Genomic DNA, 22,283 nt, shown 5'->3' with positions numbered 1-22,283 from the left:
GTTAGTTCATATCAACTTTATTTTCGGCCGTAAACAGTTATCAAAATTACCAGGATTTTAATTTTATACAACAGACGCGCGTTTCGCCAATGCAAGGCTCATCAGGGACGCTCAGATCAAAACAAATTAAGACGAAAATTGAAAGCATTGGGGCTCTTCGAAACGAAATGAAACGTAAATTACAAGTTCATATGTTTTTTTTATATTTTTTAAGAGATACATGTTTTTTAAACAGAAAACAACGTAAAAGGTAAATAGATATTATAAAGATATCTACTTGAAAGCACATGTTTTCACAATAGCTATATGGCATTTTTTTACCGGCTTGCTACCTTGTACAATTAACCTTTCTTCTTAAAGTTATATCTAATTGATGTGTTTCAGGTTCCAAATTCCGCTTTGGGAGATTATTCAGCTCTGTTGAAACATTTAGTGGACGACGTCACGTCAGATTTAGAAAAAGTATGGACACTTTATCTTTGGGTTGTTAGTCATAATTTCAGCGATCCGTCACACGGTAAATACCCTGCCGGAGATACACCAAAGGGATATCTCAGATGGATTCACGACGGAGAAGGAGATGTTGCATCCTTCTTTGCTATTCTATGCAGGTAAATTTAATAAAATAAAGTAAATTTGTTCTAGAAGTCTTTAAGTACAATACATGTAACGACTACCGAAGCTAATAGTACAAGTATGAGAGTGTATGGAAAAAACCTTCGCTAAACACAATATCCTTTAGAAATGTCAACCCTTTGTACCATGGAATGAACTCGTTCTTTGGAGAGAATAGCAATAATACACAACCCACATAGAAAACTGAAGACTGAGCAACGCGGAACACACCAAAATGTGGTGGGATATCGGAAGGTTTCAGAGATCTTGATCAACATAATGACATTTTAAAACTTTTCATGCCAGTGTTTTGCACATTAAGACATCATAGTTAAATCGACATATTTATTAAACTGGTTAAATTGGTTACGAAAGTACATGGTCTATCTAAGTGAACACCAATGGAAAAGTTCTATCTAACCAATGATAATAATATAAATAATTTGAAACATGAAAATTGCACAAGAAATATTCAGCGTTAAGTCATTCGTGTACAACAAAAAGACTCAGAAGGTTGTGACTTTAAGAAATATCAAATACGTTATCTTTTGACACATATCTTTCGTGTCCAAATCTATCCTAACGGTTTACAAAATTATGATGGCGATCGTGGAATATTTGAACATGTGACTTCATTTTTCTTATTATTGGAATCACAAGATTGTAAATTTCATGACAAAAAGGGACACATATAAAAAAACAACAATACAATTACTGTTCGGATGATTTTTTTAAAGCTCGGCCGAAAGATACCAGAGGGACAGTCAAACTCATAGAACAAATATAAACTGACAACTCCATGGCTAAATACGAATAAGAATTAAACAGACAAAAATAGTACACAAGACATAACATCGAAAACGAACTCCACCAAAAACTTACGGCATAAAAGCATGTACTGCTAAACCACAAAATATCTACACTTCTGATATACATGTATAACCAATTTTAAAAAAAGAAGCTTGCAATTTTTTTTTATCAATATTATACAGTACATAATTCACATCTAGTATTCTATTATTTTTAATTTCCAGACGTGCAAGTATAAAATGTGTGATAATTGATGGAATAAGTAAAGGAGGAGACTACGAAGTAGGTCTGTCGGAACAAGAATTAGAGAAAATGAGAGATCGATGGAACGCTGTGTACATAGATAGAAACTGGAGATTTGTTCATCCCTCTTGGGGATCAAAAGCATCGGACAAGGTATGATACTTTTAATGTCAAGTGTAATCTTGATCTAAAAAAACAACATTAAAAGAATATTTTGATCAAACTCTTGTTAAAGACACATTTTTGTTATTAGTTTTGTAATACGATTTTTTGCAACAGCTAGTTAACTGTTGCAGAAAGAAAAAGCATGAACTAATGGATGCTTTAAAATTTGATATATTTGTAACTTACCTGTCCAAAAAGATTAGTTGGGCTATTCTTTTCACAAGTCATTGCCACTAAAGATGATTATTACCAATAGTCCATCAGCTGGTAGGGCAAAATTTCAATTCTGTGTTACACCCCAGGGTACCGCAATATTTTTGTATAAATTTAAAGAGTAATATATGAAGAATATTTTAAGAGGTGTTAGACTTTTGAAAAAGTGTCCAAAAGGGGTAAAAAGTGGACTTATTTAAGGGTATATCAAACATTTTGTTTTGCACATATTTACAGAATAATGTTAAAATAACCAATAATTCAGTACTATTCTTTTTATTAAATGGAACAAATCATATCTGATTAAAACGCAGGCTAATTTTCAATTATTTTTTTAAATGGTAGAGGACCAAGAAAAAAGGGGGAGGGTAATTTCCAAAATTCATAATTTTGAATGAAAAATAGCAAAAGTACTAATTTTCCTGATAAAATGGTATATTTTTTATATTGAAACAGAGAGCATAATGTAAATACAATGTAAAGGCTTTTGAAAAAAACCATTTAAAGGTAAGAAACAAAAACATAGAATCAACGACAGACACAAACATAGGCAACCAGATATGCACGATTCTGTCACAAATTTATACATCACTTTCATGAAATAACTTACATATTAAAACACACAAAACTGTCAGGGTTTCTAGATCTCTATCTTTTTAAAATTTTTTAACAACCGAATCACTACATTTTAAGGTCACGCAGAATCCATAGAATCATCATCAGTTTGGTCACCTGTATCTACCGAATTATCATTATCATCATTTCCATCATATTCGTCGTCATCGTTAGCAATATCAACGTTTTGATAATCCTTCTATCTACAAGCTTTCTAGCATTTACATACAGGTATCTGTTCAGGATAAACCTTGTTGAACACATGAACATCTGATGTTGGCACAACCAGCTTTAAATGAACAGCAATTCAGAATTATTAAAGCATCTAACGCTGGTGGTTGGTCTAGCCAATTGATACTGATCAGATCGTTCTAAACAATCCAACTATAATTGTTGAGCAACAGACCAGTGTTGTGTTTAGGAACAGATTTCCAAATCTTCGTCTGAAAGTTGGATGGTTTAATGTGCTTTAACATTGCATCTTTTGTTGGGGGCAGTAGATGACAATAAATCTTTTTTTGGTTGCATTTCTAAACGTTCTGATCTTTATTCATCGATATTTTTAATTTCGTAGCAATATAAAGAACACGAAAACCTCTCGAGTGTTTTATCAACTCTTCGTCAACCTCTTCAAAGGTTTCAGCACGATGGAATAGACCTTCCGAAAACACATAACGTGTCAAAAAGCCGAATACTTTGCTTTTTTTCCTTTACCAGACAAAACACTTACTGAATCACAACCTGTACTGCCGTGAAATCCTGGCAGTTTTCTACAAACATTCTCACCAATCTAACAATGTTAGAATTGATATGCAACTGTGAAAAAAGTAAGCCAATACTTCCATAACAATGTCAGAAGGTTTATAACAATGGAGTCGTAACTTTTGTCAGCTGCATATTTTTGCATTAATAAACATTTTGTAATCGGCTTCTTCCTGTTTGATTATAAGATAAAACCATTCTACGCTATTTCATTTCCAACATTTATTTTGTGGCACATACTTCCTTGTGATACAAATAAATCAATACATTCAAGTGTAAATCTATAGGATTATTTACTCTTTTCCAAACCAAAGAATTCAACAAGAGCAACTTTGTATTCCCCAACTAACAAACATTTCTTCCATTCACAAGAACACGATTGTGATGATCTAGAACTTATCGTAATGATTTGCCCTCACAAGGACCTGCTGTTTTATTTTTTTTTATGGATATTGTGGGATACTAATCAGTGACAAAATCAATGCGGGACATCTTTTCGAAACTAAAAGGATGGTTTTTAAAATCACAATTGCCAAATAAAAAAAGTGAGTGGTATTCTAGTAATGGATTGAATAACTGCCATGTCATCAAATATCCACATGCTTTCCCAAGGAATGATCATTTTGTAAAAGACCATCAAGGACAGATTTTAATTTTCATTACATGTGTACCATCAAAGTTTGCAAGATACATTGGAAGAGGACCTAATTCAAACTGGAGAGCCTTTTGTGCAACCAACTATCTTGTCTAGGCTATGACAAGCAGGCGACATTTTTTTTCCTCTGCTCTCAATGTTTTGTTGTTCTTATCAGCCATTAACTGCTTGTCTTTTATTTCCTTTTTTGAAAATGTAAGCAATGATAATCTTTTAATTATTTTGAAGATATCAGTTGACTTTTGTATAAGCCGTTCATTAATGAAAATTTTTGAAGCAAACTTTCCCTTTTCATACGCGTTTAGAAGGTTGCACATTAATTCCGAAGAAGCAACAGAACCCAAGAACAAGCCATATAAATGCTCAGATGTTTCAAATGGATTTGACCAGCTTTGCAGTGTCTGAAACAATTTCATAACACCATTTTTGTCTCGCTTCATTCGAGTTTTTTGAAGTTCTTTTTGTGCGGATGTTTCAGGGTAACCCATTCCTACCAGATCTCGAATTTTAAGGACATTGAAGCTCTTTCCACTGCTGATGGACGTTTCGTCCCCGAGGGTATCACCAGCCACGTAGTCAACAGTATGTGTTGACATGAATATCAATAATGTGGTCATTTGTATAAATTTCCTGTTTATAAAACTTTAATTTGTTCGAAAAACTAAGGATGTTCTTATTCCAGACATAGACTACCTTAGCCGTATTTGGTACAGCTTTTTGGAATTTTGGATTCTCAATGCTCTTCAACTTTGTACTTGTTTGGCTTTACAAGTATTTTGATATGAGCGTCACTGATGAGTTTTATGTAGACGAAACGCCCGTCTGGCATACTAAATTATAATTTTGGTACCTTTGATAACAATTTAATGTACATTTAACAACCAACGCTTAACAGAATCTTTATTTAAACTGAAAACAACACAGCCATTTTTGTTTGTATCTCTTAGAAACCTAAGAACGTAAAAAGTATGGCCAATTCTAATAACTGACTATTTGACGTTCATTCAAAGCGATGTTTGTCGATTGAATGACTTAACAATCTTAAGTCAATCACTACATAGCTAAAACACCAAATGTAATCAAGCACACTTTTATTGAGTTCGATAGAGTGCACCTTTTCTGAACGCAAAAAAAATCCCACCTTAATTTGTACTTTTTCAGTAATATTTTGTTACACATTCACTTTATAAAATAATTTGTCTCACTAAAACATCATAAATCGACATTTAAATGTGTGTTTTCAGTTGCAAATTGATAATGCTTATGTGTGAATGCATTGTACATGTTGTATACTGAATCAATGACGGTGATTTGATGATTTCCGTAATTTAACGAGTATTTGCACGTACATATATTTTATCAAATATTTCATATTTTAGACGATATATAAATACTGCAATTGATTGAAACATTGTATAATGATTAATTCTAAAGTTTAATTAACTAAAACGGGTAAATGTATAACGAATTTCTTTATGAAAGGAAAAAATATGCGTTAATTTTAACCCAAAAAATCGGATTGTTTGTAATGTAAAAAAAACTTTTTTTTAAAACAAAAAATCTTCAGAGTAACATTTAATATGATAGTTTTGTATCTGTTTTAGTTGTTTACACCTATACTTTATTTTTTTTAGTCGCTTTATCTCAAAAAATTTAATTAAAAATTACTAAGCCGTGATTGCTAAATGAGGGGACCATTGAAAGGGACGTTTTTAAACCACTTTTGGACACTTTTTTTAAAGTCTAACACCTTGTATTTTATCAATAAGATAATGAAGTTGAATTCTATCAAAAAAAATCGCGGTACCCTGGGGTGTAACACAAACTCCTTAACTAGAGCGCTTTTGAGAACTAGCTGATGGACTACAACTTTTTTGGCGTTTATTCTTAAAACTTTGAAAATATGGTTGTTGATGAGTAACTTTTGATAGATATTTTGTTCAGCGGGAGAAGATCTACAAATTTTTGAAATTGTTGCTTGACGACTCCATGGAATTATTTCCCGCAAATGACTCTTAAAACCATTTTTCGTTTGCATATATGGCCAAAATTTTAGCAGACAAAAATAATGAAAACAGCAAAACCCAAAACGATTTTTTTTCTGCCGGTATTAAATGGTCGTGAAAACTAGTTGAATAATAAAATTAACGGTACCAATTTTCTTGCACCAGATGCGCATTTCGACAATACATGTCTCTTCAGTGATGCTCGTGGCCAAAATATTTGAAATCCAAAGCTTATATAAAAGATGAAGAGCTATATATAATCCAAAAGGTCCAAAAAGTATAGCCAAATCCGTGAAAGGAATCTGAGCTTTGCATGAGGGAGATACATTCTTTAATTTATAATAATTTCTAATACTTTGTAACACAAAAAAATCCCAGAAACGAGATTATATAGCATTAATTAACCAAGGCTATTATGATGTTTGTTTAATAATATGGATTTAAGTATTCCCTTCTTTATTTGTTTTAGATTCGAAATTATTTTTTCTTGCCGGAACCAGAAGAGTTTAACACATGGTGTCGCCCTGATGACAGACAGTGGCAACTCCTGACGACAATGGTTACCATGTCAGAGTTTGCAACTTTCCCATACTGTACTGCAGAATTTTTTATGATGAATATGAAAGTTCTTTCCCCTAAAACCGGAAAGGTTCGAGCTAGAAACGGACATGTTTTTGTTGAAATTGCAACAACACGAAATATAGGGAAAACGGTTGTAGTCAAGTATAACTTGATAGGGAAAAAATTACTCAAACCAAGGGTAGGCATGAACGGGCATGCAGGAGGGGAGTCAACACAAAGGGAAATGGTTCCTAAAGAAGGGATCAATGGGTACGCAGGTGGGGAGTCAACACACAGGGGATTAATTACGAGCAGGCTTCATGAGATTGAGCAGGAAGGTGAAGATAAAAATGAAGAACTCATAACTCCTTCTGCATTTCCAACAGACCTCGAAACATTTGTGTTTATGTGGAGAAAAGACGCTCATTTTATGTTTAATATCCAGTTACCAGTATCGGGTGTATACCTTTTCTCTGTAGAGGCAGGGCATATCAATCCTGATTATTCTGTGTCAGACACGGTGTTAGTCTCAGAAATAAAAATATATTGTTTTGATAATGTTCACGAGGAAGATATTGACTTGTTCCCTGACGTACCTGAGATTGGATGGGGCGTAACTCCACATTGTTTGGTACGAGGTATTCGCCCTATTTCACATGTAGACGGTGAAGTATTTGTTCTTCCAGATGCTGATACAACTATTAGATTTGAACTTGATCACGAATACGAGTTTGATGTTGAAATGATTGGTGCAAATTTTGCTGATGATTTACAAAAATACGTCAGTCATGATGTACATAATAAATTATTAACTATCAAAGTTCGAATCCCTGGAGAAGGACACTATGGACTCAAAATACACGCAAAGGGTGGTGATGACGTGGACTTTGTCAATGTGTGCAATTATTTTCTGGTTTTCAACAAGATATCATCCAACATTGAGGTAATATCGAATACTTACTTCATCTTTAAGATAGAACTGAATAAACTGGAAAATAAATAAGAACAATAACATAATTCAAAACATGAATAAGCAAACACACAAAGAAAAAATTAACAAGTTCAAACGCTCGACTTTATCAACCAAAGCATCGAAATGCCAACAATTGTCCTTTTCCTGACTCGTTACAGGCATTTTTAGAAGAAAAGAAAATGACAAAATAAATCTGATTTCATATCGGATTAACTTCCAGTTGTAGTTTAAAGTTACATTAAAAATGGGTTTCACCTCAAGCAGACATATTTGGTAAACGATATAATAATTGGAGTCTAGCCGCCAATATTATACTCTCACATCATAGATATTCAGGACAAATGAATAAACAATTCAAACAATCATACAAATGTAAAAGAGACGCATTTTTTTTAGTGTAATTGTAGTGTTAAAGTAAAACATACTGAGAATACAATGCAGAAGCTAAGGTTTTCAGGACAAATTAACCATAGAGTATAAGCAAGATATAAACAATTTAATTGTTTAAAAAAAAGGTACTGCCGTCTTGCGGACTTTTTTTTAAAAGACTTTCTTCAAAGCACAACCTGAATAAAATAAAGGCAACAGTAGTAAAAAACAAATGCGGAATACAAACTTAAACAGATGGAAACCTATCAACTTTAAGAGGACAACAATGAAACAATAGAACAAGTGAAAAATATAAACAGAACAGGTGAAAAATATAAACAGAACAGGTGAAAAAAAGAAGAAAAAAACTTAATCGTATTAAATTCTATACTTAAACTTGAAGCAGCAAGTTTCCGTCTCAAAATCGAATTGTTAGTGAATCCATTTTCATGCAAATAAACTATTCATGATTTGGATTCTTATTCCTCAAACTTCCAAAATAGTTTTTACTCGGACTAATGCACTGCCCTGGGCAAATAGTTAAAACAGAAGATGCTCAATAATGGCTGTTACTGGTTTTGAATAGAAAAACAAATCAGAAGATTAAAATGATTTAGAAAATATAAGCATAAATAGAATCTGCAAAATTCGTCTGCATTATCTGATTGCCTTTTCCACGTTATTGTAGAAATTTCCTAAAAGAATGCTGAGAGAAAAATTGGAAAGAGCAACTGATGGTGATGAAAGGCATAGGTTAAAGGAAGCGTTAGATGACTTTATACTCCACAATGTACCTGATAGAGGGGAAGTGAAGAAAGCTAAAGACAAAATAGGCTTCTTCGATGATAAAAAGGGTGTGTTTTATTTTTATTGAATTGAAACTCATGTCATTCATATCAAGAATTTAATTTCAAATTGATATAAGAGTTATCCTACAAAAAGACAATATGTAGATTTTAACAACGGCATACAGCGAGTAAATAGATTATTATGAGGAGATGTGGTATGAATGCGAATTAGACAACTCTCCTTCCAATTCAAAGATAAAAAAAAATATGTTAAAGCTCTCAGGCAAAGAACCAATATTTGAAAAATATAAGGGCATACACCACAAGCACGGGAACACATGTTACTGCACCCATACAGTGTATGTATGTGTGTACAAAATGTATAATGATTAACTGTGAATAATTCAATGAAAGTTTAACTCCCCTTGCTAATCAAATGCACAATAACTTTGCCAATATATAAAGAATATTCCTGAATTTGTCAACCAGTACATGAGTGTCTGTTATTTTGAAGCGAATGCATTCAGAAAAATCTACTGTATTCTGTATAATCTATCTAAATATATGTGTGTTCGTTTGAACCTTTCACACTCAATAGTAAAGTTAAACTTGCGGAAAATAGGTTTTGAAACGCTTTCTTTTCATCATATTGATAATCAACACAAATCTTTTCTTTTATTCATTTTTAAAATTTCATATTTTTATTGCATATTAACAGCATTAAGTGATGCCATCAAACGGAAAAATCCAAAATACCTACAGAAATCAATACAAGACGCTAAAAAATCCAAATTTACTGAAGAGTTAGAAGATGACATAAAACGAGCAGAACTAATGTTAACTAAATTGAATAGAATGGAAGGTTACCTACATCCTATCGCAAAGTTGCAGAATTCTACCTTGGCAGAAATACGGTGCTATACATGGCCACCTGAAGTAGTTAGGAATGTACTCGCGGCAGTATACGTATTGTTAGGAGAGGACTATGAATATCTTCAGGTAATAACTACAAATTCATGGTGTTATCTGCGCGTTTTTAAAGTTTGTGTTTGGCATCGTATGTTATTTCGGGTGCCTATAGTTTGTCGATTCTTAGACTTCTAATACTTAAGTTCTGTGTAAGAAGAGTAATATTGTTCAACGAGTACACCCATTACTCTATGAAGAATAATCTTGAATGACTTATATAGGTGTTTTTCTCAGTTTCATAAAAACAAGATTTGATCGTTCTGAATTGTAAAAGAAATATCTGAAACTTGATTGTCCTGAAACTTCATTGTGAATAACAGAGGGACGAAAGATACCAAAGGGACAGTCAAACTCATAAATCTAAAATAAACTGACAACGCAATGGCTAAAAATGAAAATGACAAACAGACAAACAATAATACACATGACACAACATAGAAAACTAAAGAATAAACAACACGAACCAACCAAAAACTAGGGGTGATCTCCGGTGCTCCGGGCTTCATATATGTAATTAAGGAATGACTGTAATATTTTTTCTGTCTATGAAGAAATAACATAAAAAAATTGGTGCACACTGAATAACGTGCGTATCGGGTTATTTAACAGTGTGCACCAACTTTTTTATGTTATTTTCAATAGACAGAAAAAATATTACAGCCATTTCTTATAATTTAATTCTAAATTCTATTTTAAATCGTAGAAAATCATGAAAAAACGTTGATGACGTCAAGGCCACATGACTAAATTATGTCTATAGGCACATAACAAAATAACGTCAGCCAATCAGAAGGCGCGTTACATTCAAAATTAAATTATATTGATATCAAAAGCATTTCTCGCTCAATGACAAAGTTAAGGACCATATTTTACATGTATTTTGCAGGATTGGGATTACATTCAAAGCTTACTAGCCAAAGTTGGAAAAGAGGGTTTGAAAAACAAAGTTTTAAATCTTGATATGGAAACTGTTCCCCAGCGGCAAGTAGATCTTGCTGATATCATTATTGATCCACACAAACTAGATGAGGCAAGAGAGGCCAGTACTGGAACGGCAGCATTGTATCAATGGGTAAGCTAATTAGTTGTCAAAGCCTGTACCAGGATTGTAATTTAGTACGCCAGACGCACGTTTCGTCTACATAAGACTCATCAGTGACGCTAATATCAAAATATTTATAAAGCCAAACAAGTTCAAAGTTGAAGAGCAATGAGGGTCCATAATTTCCAAAAAGTAGTGCCAAAGTACTAAGATATTCCCAAATAATGATTACTTTATACTCTTACATTAACGTGAAATTACTTATAAAAACAGACTTGTTTATAGTGTACCTCGTGATTTATGAAATGTGTATCCTTTGTAGCAAATATTTGTGCTTGAACTATAGTTCGTAGGTATAATACAAAGTTTACAATGTTTAAACAAGATTCTTAATATCAGGAGTACTTTTGAAAAATACTATTACAAACGTTAAAATATATAAACAAAATATACATGCAAATAAAATATCGATTTTCTGTTAATAAACTTTATAAAACAAATTGGTATCGAATTTTTAGTTTTATCTCAAACATAAAAAGAAATAAATATTTAGTTGAACTAGTGCATTTGATATTGAAAATATATAAGTCTACAAATAAATAATAATGTGCAAATAAAAGGTAAATTAAATATATTTTTTTCATATTCAATAGGTAAATAATATATGTACAGAGAAAAAAAGCCAACAGACATCTGTTAATTCCAGTAGTTATGGGGACAACAAAAATAGAAAATTAAAAGTTAAATACCCACAGAAGGATACGGGTAAATCTGGGCAATATGATAGTGGAAAATTTGGACAATATGGTTCTATGAAAGGAAGGCAGTACGAAGTAACATCAGGAGGGCAAAACGGCAAGGCAAAAATGAATAATCTCGCCAAAGGAAAAGGAGGACAGTATGATAACAGACATGATACTAACAGAAAATCCAACGACCGAAAGGACACAAAACAAGCGCACGAACCTATATCACCACAGCATCGATTTCAGAAGTCGGATAAAAAAAGTAATAATATCTTAGGAATGATTATTGTAGACGAAAGGTCATCATCAAAATCAAAATCACCGAACAGCAAGGGTTCACCAACACATAAGTCACCATCATCAAAGAATGCTTCACCTATGCAGAAAAATATTTCACCAGCACAGAGATCTCTAGCCAGTAAAACCATATCACCAGCTAGTAAAAACGTTTCACCAGCTAGTAAAAATGTTTCCCCAGCCAGTAAAAATATTTCTCCAGCCAGTAAAAACCTTTCCCCAGCACACAGATCTCCTGCCAATAAATATGTATCACCGACAGAAAAATCTCCTTCAAACAGATCACCAAATCAGAAATCTCCATCCCAAAAATCACTAGCGGAAAAATCACCAGCTGAAAAATCACAGGGTAATCGATTCCACGTGATCAAATCGGACTCTCAGAAATCACCACCTATTGTACCACCATCAGATTCGCCACCTCATCGATCACCTCTACAACGACCTCCTCACGATGAAGTCCTCACACCTATAGGATTATCTCCAGTGCCTCAGTCGGATGAAGAGACTTTCAACAACTTTTCGCCGATTTCACCAAACGAGAAATAAAAGATAACCTATAGAATGTTTGAAACTCTACATATAACTACAGGCAGCAAAAGAAAAATCCAAACTTTATAATTCGTATACATAAAACCAGCATTATCAAGTTTTAAGAGTTGGAGTCCACAATTGATCACAATGCAACTCACTTGCCGATTTCATGAGGTTGTAACATGCAACTAAACATTGCTTGTCATTAGTATCAAACTTTTGAATGAGCCTGAAGCCTAGAAACATAACAACACATATTTGTTTATAATGGACCAATATTGCTGTTGTGATTACTGTTGTATACATATAAGCATTTGAAATGTACCATATCATCTCATTCTTTTTTGATTGCAGTACAAAGATTAGCTCATCTGACTCTACGGTACGAATTTGTATGTATAATACTTCAAGTTTAAAACAAAATGATATAACAATAAAGCAAACGTACAAATAAGATGTTACATTACAAATACTAATAAATTATACAGCAAATATTTGGGATTTCGTTTATTTTGTTTACTGAATTCAATCACTAGAGAGAGAAGATACCAAAGGGGGAGAAGGGGGGGGGCAATACACAATCATAAATCAAATATAGTAAGACGACAGCAGTTAACCGATGTTAAAATCTCGTAGATCGATTAGAAAGAGACATATAAACTCATCATAGAAACTAGGATTGAAATTTTGTAGTTGCGCCAGCCGCGCATTTCGTCTACAAAAGACTTGGATGGAGAGTTGTCTCATTGGCACTCATACCATATCTTTCTACATCAAATCATTAATGTAGCTCAAATAAAGAAAAGTTAAAAGTTAATAAAGTACGAAGTTCAAGAGCATTGAGGACAAAAAACGCCTAAAAGTTATGCCAAATACAGCTTAGGTAATCTATTCCTGAGGTAGAAGAGCCTTTGTGTTTCAAAAAATTTAAGTTCTGTAAAACAGTGAACTATGATCATATCAATGATAGTTCATGTCAACATAGAAGTGCTAAATACAGGGTTGCTGATACCCTCGGGGAATAAAAACTCCATCAGCAGTGGTATCGACCCAGTGGTTGTAAATATGATGGTAACGAAGGAATCTCATAAACTTCAAAAGCGAGATAAAAAATGACAGAGAGACCCACCATAATATCAAAAATTTCATAGAGATTAAGGATGAGCAACAGGAACCGGAAAGATTATAAAAAAGACAAGCATTTGATAAAGAGAATTCTAAAAAATCTGTTCATGGACCAAAAGCTACCGAAAACGTATAAGACAATAGTTTTGCGTTTGGTTACTGGTCCTATTTAGATTAAAACATAAGTAATCAAAAATATACTTCTTTTTACACAAAATGGGATAGACATCATGTCAGACTAATTTTCATTTATTCCGTTAACAAATACACATAACAATTTATGACCATTTCACAAGTTGTTTAAAAGTATTGATTCGTCCGTTAACTTAAACTGTGTTACATTGTATAATGATACCATTGTTTACTGGCCCGTGGAAGAAACATAAATGTATCAGTTCTTTTTCCTTTCCACATTGAGTATAACCCAAGTCATGGAAGCAGCCAATGCAAATATCTGAAATGATAGTAATGACTATTACAGGCACTAATTAAATGCAGGAATGTCCTTTTCAGTGTCATATAAAAAAAAATTCAAAGATCTTCAAAGTGTGTTTAGAATAATTGAGATCACCCCCAATTTTTGGTGGGGTTCGTGTTGCTTAGTCTTTCTTTTACTATGTTGTGTATTGTGTTCTATTATTTGTCTGTTTGTCTTTTTCTTTTTTAGTCGTGGCGTTGTCAGTTTATTTTCAATCTATGAGTTTGGCTATCCCTCTGGTATCTTTCGCCACTCTTTTATAATAAATACAGAATAAGCGAAATTAATTTAAAGCGGTACTGACTATCAAAATAAGAAGATGTGTTATGATTGCCAATGAGAAAACTTTTCACAGGAGACCAAATGAAACAGAAATGAAGGTCACCCACGGCATCCAACAATGAGTAACACCCATACCCTAACTTGTTAGATACTTTTTACAACCAATACTGTTACATGCCAATTCCTTTCGCGAAATTATTCTCATATTATTTTCTTAAAATATTGGATATATTTGTTCTTATATTATCGGTATCGTGTTTATGTAAAAATGAATAAAAAGAAAAAAAGAGTATTGCCTTTTTAGCTAAGATGAAGAAATTTGTGAATGTCTTGTGGTGACCATTATTCGAACAGTATATCAAATAGCCTCAGCTGGTAGTTTGGTGAATCGTTTCTTTCAAAATAAATGAAAACTTCTTTTGCTAGTTTCAAGATTATTCAAATTTCGTCATTACTCGTCTAACTATTATTTCCATATACTGATTTTTTTTTTATAAAAGACAACACAAACGTACAACTAGTGTTATATATTGAAAAATAAACATAGTCCAATACTTGAACATCTCGCTTCTTATCAATAGTTTTCGGTACGTTTAGAGAGGTAGTGTTCTTTTGTTCGATTAGGTATGACGTATTTATATTTACCTGTATAAAAGTCAAACTAAATCCAGTAAAGATTATCAGATTTAAGAACCATCTGGTATTGTGTGAATGTTTTGCATTTTGCTCCTGGAAAGATAAAAATTCAAGCATCAGCTAGAGTAAATTAAAGTATATATACTAATTATATGTAGATGATCCACCCTTAATTTTAAGTTATGCTTGGTAAACAGACACCATGTCATCCAAACTACCCTGTATCCCTCCCTCCCTCCCCCCCCCCCCCCCCAAAAAAAAAAAAACAATAAAAAGAACGCTCACAACCAATGCACGAGATCGACAAACATTCACCCAATAAAAAGAACGCACACATTATTTGCACGAGCTTGACTTACCCTCAAACCCAATAAAAATAACGCCGGCAACCGATGCGCGAGCTCGAGTCACCACCAAATCTAATAAAGAGAAAGCCCGCACTAGATGCGCGCGCTTGACTTACCCTTAAACCTCTTTACAGATAGTCCGGACCACGCTAGATGCACGCGCTTGACTTACCCTTATACTCCTTAACAAGAAAGCACACACTATTTGCTCGAGCTTGACTTACCCTTAAACCAAATATAAAGAAAGCCCACACTTGATGCACGAACTTTAGTGATTATTTTGGTTTGTTTGATACCTTGTCAAAAACTGTCTCATAATAGAAACCGTATTTGTTGATCGCAGGATATATTTATCAAATTTCTTGTGTCGCATATTTGTTGGCGTAGTTTGGTTGCTGGCTAATTTGCACCAATTCTCTTTAGCTGTTACGTTCATTGACATGTCTTTTTCATATAGAACTTTAAAAAAAAAAACCAAAAAAAACCATGACAAATGAATGGGACCTTCAAACGTACTTTAAGGGAGAAACACTACGGATGTGAAATGACGTGAAGCGAAATAAATGTTAAAACTAAACCCTTCAGAAGCATCTAAGATGACACAAATGCGTTGTCCTATTCCGGTTGCTCAGTCGCTTAAGCGTTTTGTAGACTTGTTTTTTTTTCCTTCTGTTTGTCGTTTATCATGTTTGCCATGAAAGTGTCGATCTCTCTCCGACTTCTGAGTTTTGATACTCCAATTTGTATTATCTGTTGTTCTATTTTTACAAATAAGTAATGAACTTACAAGTGAGGTGTTCTGTAAGGCTCTTACTGCTGAAAGTGATTCTCCAATGATCCCCGCACAAAAATACAAAATATTCTATCAAAGAGAAATTATTACTGTTTCAATATGTTTGTTATTAAACATGTAAACGTTGTCTTACGTTGGCTCGGATGTAACGCTGAATATCATATCTATGGTATATGCATGACCATTTTATGTATCATAATGAGAACGTAACAATTAAACAAGCAACCTCCCGAGTTATTGTGTCACGGGTGTCGTGTTGTTTTCTGTTACGTATATTCTATAGGGGTTTTGTTTTTTAGTCGTTATTCTTTGGTAATGCATGTTTTATTCCACAGTTTTTATTGTCCTTTTTGTATCGCCATTCAGTTCTTATCCCTCATATATTTACTCTTCGAACAAGTACAAAAATATAACTAAATACCATTATAGTTTCCCCTTAAAAAAAACATCTTTAAAATGAACTTTATATAACCTACCCATATGATGAAGGCTACTTGAGATTTGTAGAGTATTCTGTTGACCAACGAAGCCAATAACACACAGATTCCAGTTGAGATAAAGATGTTAGCTGGGGAAGATAAAGCTGTCAGCTCTAATTCCTCATTTGAAGTACCGAATCTAATATATAAACCGCAGGCAAGACTAAGCAGCGCTGAAAACTGTAAAAAAGAAGTTGATTTCGTCATCACTTCGATGTTAAATCATTTGGCATAATGCTATTTCTTTAATCTTTAAAATTGAGGTACTGTCACACTTTTTACACAAATTGAGTATAATTCGTCTTGACGTAAACTGTATCAAAGTGTTTAGAACATTTGCAAGTGACGAAAAGATAAAAAACCAAAACAAAATATAATTTCTCCGTAGTAATCTATTTGCCACTGGACGTAATGAAAACAACAATTCATTGTTGGTTGTAAACGCTACCATATCTTAAACCATATAATTATTACAGTATTTTAGTTTTACTTATTTCATTTAACCTTACCAATACTGTAGCTTTTGTATAATAATAACAACTTGTAATATCTTCCCTTAATTGAATAACGGCAACAACAAAGTCGTACAGCTGTTTTATTGCACTAGACACCATACTTCAACCTGTAAAACAAACATAACTGTAAAAACTATTTTAAAATCGTCAAATAGAGTTAGGAATGGAAGATGACAATGTGTCAAAGAGACAACCACCCTACCAAAGAGCAGAAAATAGCCTACGACCACCAATGAGCCTTCAACGCAGTGAGAAAGTCCCGTACCCGGAGGCAGGCATAAACTAAAATTTATATCGGTTCAGCGGAATGGACGCTACATTTAACATTGAAACATATAAATGTTCAAATGGCCAAATGCCTCTCCTTATTTGAAGCTGAACATTTAGTAGAAATAGGATTCAAATGAAATACTAGTATTTATGTTATATCTTTTTTTTTCATTTCCTAAAAGATACCATCAAATAGATTCATATCGTAGATACCAGGATTATAATTTTGTATTTGCGCCAGACCCGCGTTTTGTCTACAAAAGACTCAACAGTGACGCCCGAATCAAAATAAGTTGAAAAGACCAATAACCCACATTTGACATGTCGTAACTAAGGCGATACCCGACATTTTGAATTCAGGTTGGATCAACAACTATCCATTACAATATTATCAACAAAAAACAAAAAACACCTACCTCAAAATCGCCGTTTTGGTGTAATTTTATCCATTTGAACCTAGAAGTAACGTCATACCTGAAGGTATTACGTCTTTAAACCAAAATCATTCAGTGAAGTTTCGCGGAATTTTATTTTATTTCAAGTTAACGAGTCATTTTTTTTCCAGTTCTAACTTATCAATTTGTTTTGCAATGCATTAGAATCGGAACAACAGTACTGTAGTTGAAGAGTTGCCACCGTCACTTTTTATTTTGATTTGATGGTCTAAAATCTCCATTTTACTGTCTCTGCTACGTGTCGCCGGTAAAACAACATTAGCGACCATCAAATCGCCAACTCAATAACTTTCCCACTTAAAATGAGGACTGATTCAATATGAAACTTTGAAATCCGGCCCAAAATGTGTATGTCAGTAAGAATAAATTCATTGATGATAATCTGAATGCAAATTTGACGACGATCTTACTGATAAAAATGATTATTTTTAAAAAGAACTAAATAGTAAAAGATTTGTTAAAAACAACAATACTTTAAATTTTTAGCTAGTATATTTATGAAGGAATATGAATGAATACTTTATTCTCTTAATGATACTTCTCATATATATTATACCGGTCACGGTAAATACGTGTACCTCTGTCCTGTACAACATTCAGTATACATTTCTGTGTTCAATTGATCTAGATGACACTAAATGTTCTCGTCATTAAAAAAAAAATATATAAATATTTCCTTAATATCATAATTTTTTTATACTATGAAATTTGATGTTTGCATTTTGTGCTTCTACAATGAGAAGCAAATTAACAAGTTCAAAACCAGGTTGTTCCGAGCATGGATAAGGAGCAACACGAAACTAAGTGATAATGAAAAAAAAATAGAGAATGCTCCCCATTACTGGAAATCCGATTTGATAATACAGACATTCTCATTCTTTAAACTCTGCTATTTTCCACTGAACTTCCGAACAGATTTTAGCTTTTAATATAAAGGGCTAACATATATAGTCAACAGAAAACGTGTACTAGCTTCTATTCTCTACAACACAATTATCTTAACCTTTAAGTTTATCAAACCGTTTACTCCTACAACATGTACAAGATATCAGATTATATTATTGAAAAAATGAGATAAGTAGATGATTATTATTTCCTGTTAAATGTATAAAACCTTGACCCATTTTATGTATTTTTGTCTAGCTTTAGGGGGATTAGTGAATTAAATGAATGAAAAATATTTGTTTAACAAATACGTAAACTTACAAACAAACATAACAAAATGCTGTTTCCAGTTCTATTTCATTTGAAAATCGGTGAAGTTAGCAAAAGGGAGAGGTGGAATATACCATAGAGATAATAATTCAAACTTCAAGTATAAGTTGCAGTCAAAACGAAAGTACAATAACATGGACATGATGGGAAAAAGAAGAAAAAATTGACAAAAGAAAAAAAAAACAGTGAACAAAACACACCATAGAAAACTAAATAATGAACAACACGAACCACACCAAAAAACAGGGTTGGTCGATATTTCATGTGTTCTGGACGGGTATGTCATACAGTATGCAGTATTGTGTACATGTAAATACGTCAAACCCAGTGTAATTGTATATTACGTCAAACCTAACTGTAATTGTATCATACGTCAAACCCAGTGTAATTGTATAAGGCCGTGTTCACACCAAACGCCGTGTAGAGTAAACATGTTTACAATAAGTTTAGTGTAGTGTACACTGGTTTCACATTACATTAGTTCACATCTATACACCTTGTTTAGCTACCTGTACATAAGATTTGTTCCCACTTGTAAACTATATGTCATTTAAATGTTCATTAGGTAGAACCGAACTAAAATTTTCGAACAACTTTTCTAGCAGTAAAGGAACGACCATTTGACTTAAAAAAAGGGGGGATGGATTTTTCCACAATTTGATTGAAAAAAATCGGGTCATACAGATGATTAGAATGAAAAAATAGTTTGAATACAAAGTTTCCCCATACATTATAGTGTTAAATATTGAATTGGTACCACAAAGGATTGAATATCAACTTTCGCGCGAAAAAAAAATCGGACTCCGACACCGCTTTTTTTTAAAAGTAATGTGGTTGCTCCTTTAAGAAAGTCATTTTGGATGATTTGCAGTAGTTTAATAATGTCTCGACTACGCATTAAAAATGAAGGCTGCATCAGCGTGCTTATAGACAAAGAAAAAGAATTCTGTTTGTTTCAAATGGTATTGTTTCTTCAATTTTATTTTTTTTGGCAAAAAGAGAGGATCATGATTATATTTTTTTTTGCATTTTAACGGATCTGAGATTCTACATTATTTGTAATTGCATTTTAACGGATCTGAGATTCTACACAAACAAACAATTAACCTCACCCTTTTTCAGTAATGCATTTATGAGTGAATCGTTGTTTGAGTTAAGACCAGAGGCAAATATTTCTGTCAGTGTGTACGTCCTAGTCCAGTCGATTCGGTAAGACCTTTTCTAAGGAATTATGTGTTCGGCAATGATGAGGATGAGTTTTGATAAGGGGTTAATAAGGCTACGTAAAATGTTTTTATAACAAATAAATATATCAAGTTTAGACAAATATTTCTGAAAAGAACTTAAATTAATTAATGAGTGTTATAAGTATCAATTTTATATAAAAATTGTTTCTTTTTTACATATAAATGGAAAAATTACAGTTCGGAATGTCTAGTTTTGTGTACACTGAACCTACACAAGGCCTACATCGACTATCGACTGCATGTAGACAAAACATGATTTAAACTACATGTAAACATTGAGTTTTATCAATGGGAACGTAATTATGTTTAGTTTATGTGTGAATTACACTATCACAACACCGAGTTTAGGTCAATGTGAACACGGCCTAAGTCAAATTCGATAAGTCACTTTCCTTGCAAGAGAGAGATCAGTCACGCCAAATAAAAAATATAGTTAATACATGATGTAGATTATCATCAAGTCCCTAAACAGGATAACAATAGAAAGAAGATTGTACCTTTAGATGTAATACACACATTTTACCTTTAGTAGTTTAATTAGATCTTTCTGGAAATTGTTTGGTCATTGATATAATGTGTAAATAGACTTACATTAATGACGACTAATCATCGATATCTTTTATTTTATATTCCAACGTTTAAAAAATGTTTCAATGAATACATCTGTTACCAGTATCTACTAAATAGATATTATCATGTTTACGAATTGATTCTTAGTATTGAGTAGAATTTTCTGACACACGTATCGCTGTATTATCTATAGATGTATTTAAATTACGGTCGATCTGTGCACATACAATGTGATTGAAATGCACCCGTCAAAAAATCATTTTTTATAATGCACAATTATTAATTTTAAGAATTGAATGGTAATTTTATATTGCTTACCATATCTTATCCGTCTTTATGTCTTCAGACGAGGCAGTTTCTTTAATAGTGTTCACACGACGGAAATATTTCTACAGGACGGTAATGTGATTTTATAATTGTACAACTCAATGTTAATTTTTCTCTCCTATCAAAATTTCAGATTAAATATAAACAAACCATTCTAAAATTCCTGACCATATTTCCTTTTTCGGAGCATTAAATTTTGCTAATAGGTGAGTTTCACGCAAGATTTCTATAGACAACTTCTAGCTTCTTCCTTAGGCACTGGCTAGGGTTACCAACAATAAGAAACAATAAGAAATAATTAATGTAACTTCCTAAACTAATTGGCGAAATGTATATTCCGGAGTGAACCCCATCAGTTTCATACGAAAAATGCAGGTAACAATAGTATATAGTTTTTATCTATTCCTGCAGTATAGATACATTTTTGTTATCAGGAAAACATATACAAACAGGCACTCAGTCTGGTCTAAACATTTTTGTTTCTATTTTCGAAAAATCTCTTAACTTAGAATTTATATCAGTTTTCAGAATTTTAATGATACACTTCAACAATTCCAAGACGCAAATTTGTACAGCTATGTTGAGAAATATAGAAGAAGTTCTGATCATATAAACATATCAGAGGAACGATTTACACTATATAAGAGAGGTGAAACAAATACAAAAGGGATATTGAAACTGATCAGCTGAATACAAACTGACAGTTCCATTGAAAATACGAAATTGCAAACAACAGTATACAAAACACGCCACAGCAACAAAAGCCTGAGCAACACGTACCACACCAAAAACCGGTGGGATCTCAGGTTCTCAGTTATAAGTTACTTAGAAACTAAAAATGTACATGTAACATACTTACGTTTCTTTAGCACAAGGAACAATGATCGTCGGATATCTGCGAAGCTTAACATCACAGAAAACTGTGCAGAAATTGTCGAAACAGAAAACTTTTGGCCGAAAGGCGTGTATTGTAGAAAATGGTTAAGCAACCGTGAATGGAATCAACGCTTTACGGATGATGCTCATCACGAACCAGACTCGTAATAAACAATAAAAATGCAGTGTCAAATATTATTTTCCTTTGTTACCTTGGTTACCTTGTTTCTTATAATGTCTAGTCTAAAACTTTTAGCATGGAATGTAAGAGGTATAATGTCTTCTACTGTATGTTTGAGTAATTT

The 22,283-nt window shown here is 32.9% G+C and overlaps 2 protein-coding genes across 5 annotated transcripts; one reads left to right on the top strand and one right to left on the bottom strand.

The window, feature by feature from the left end:
• The first annotated feature begins 167 nt into the window (after positions 1-167).
• Positions 168-12,589, top strand: LOC134716584 (uncharacterized). Its single transcript, XM_063579596.1, has 8 exons — positions 168-185; positions 385-611; positions 1,650-1,821; positions 6,554-7,588; positions 8,676-8,841; positions 9,494-9,774; positions 10,631-10,816; positions 11,440-12,589. Exons 1-8 carry the CDS (start codon positions 168-170, stop codon positions 12,376-12,378), a joined length of 3,024 nt encoding a protein of 1,007 aa, XP_063435666.1. The 3' UTR covers positions 12,379-12,589.
• A 1,131-nt stretch (positions 12,590-13,720) lies between these two features.
• Positions 13,721-21,184, bottom strand: LOC134715227 (uncharacterized). 4 transcript variants are annotated; one of them, XM_063577272.1, is made up of 6 exons: positions 21,094-21,184; positions 17,013-17,125; positions 16,501-16,683; positions 16,019-16,093; positions 14,894-14,977; positions 13,721-13,942 (listed from the first exon to the last, which is right to left on the bottom strand). In XM_063577272.1, exons 2-6 carry the CDS (start codon positions 17,115-17,117, stop codon positions 13,880-13,882), a joined length of 510 nt encoding a protein of 169 aa, XP_063433342.1. In that variant the 5' UTR covers positions 17,118-17,125; positions 21,094-21,184; the 3' UTR covers positions 13,721-13,879. The 4 variants fall into 4 exon arrangements, with proteins under 4 accessions (XP_063433342.1, XP_063433341.1, XP_063433344.1 ...); XM_063577271.1 differs by lacking the exon at positions 21,094-21,184 and adding an exon at positions 20,797-20,946; XM_063577274.1 differs by lacking the exon at positions 21,094-21,184 and adding an exon at positions 19,190-19,297.
• Positions 21,185-22,283: the final 1,099 nt, after the last annotated feature.

This window comes from Mytilus trossulus, chromosome 4 (assembly GCF_036588685.1).
Source record: "Mytilus trossulus isolate FHL-02 chromosome 4, PNRI_Mtr1.1.1.hap1, whole genome shotgun sequence".
Lineage (NCBI taxonomy): Eukaryota > Metazoa > Mollusca > Bivalvia > Mytilida > Mytilidae > Mytilus > Mytilus trossulus.
Note: the sequence above shows the minus strand (reverse complement) of the source record. Positions and strands in the feature narration are given on the sequence as shown.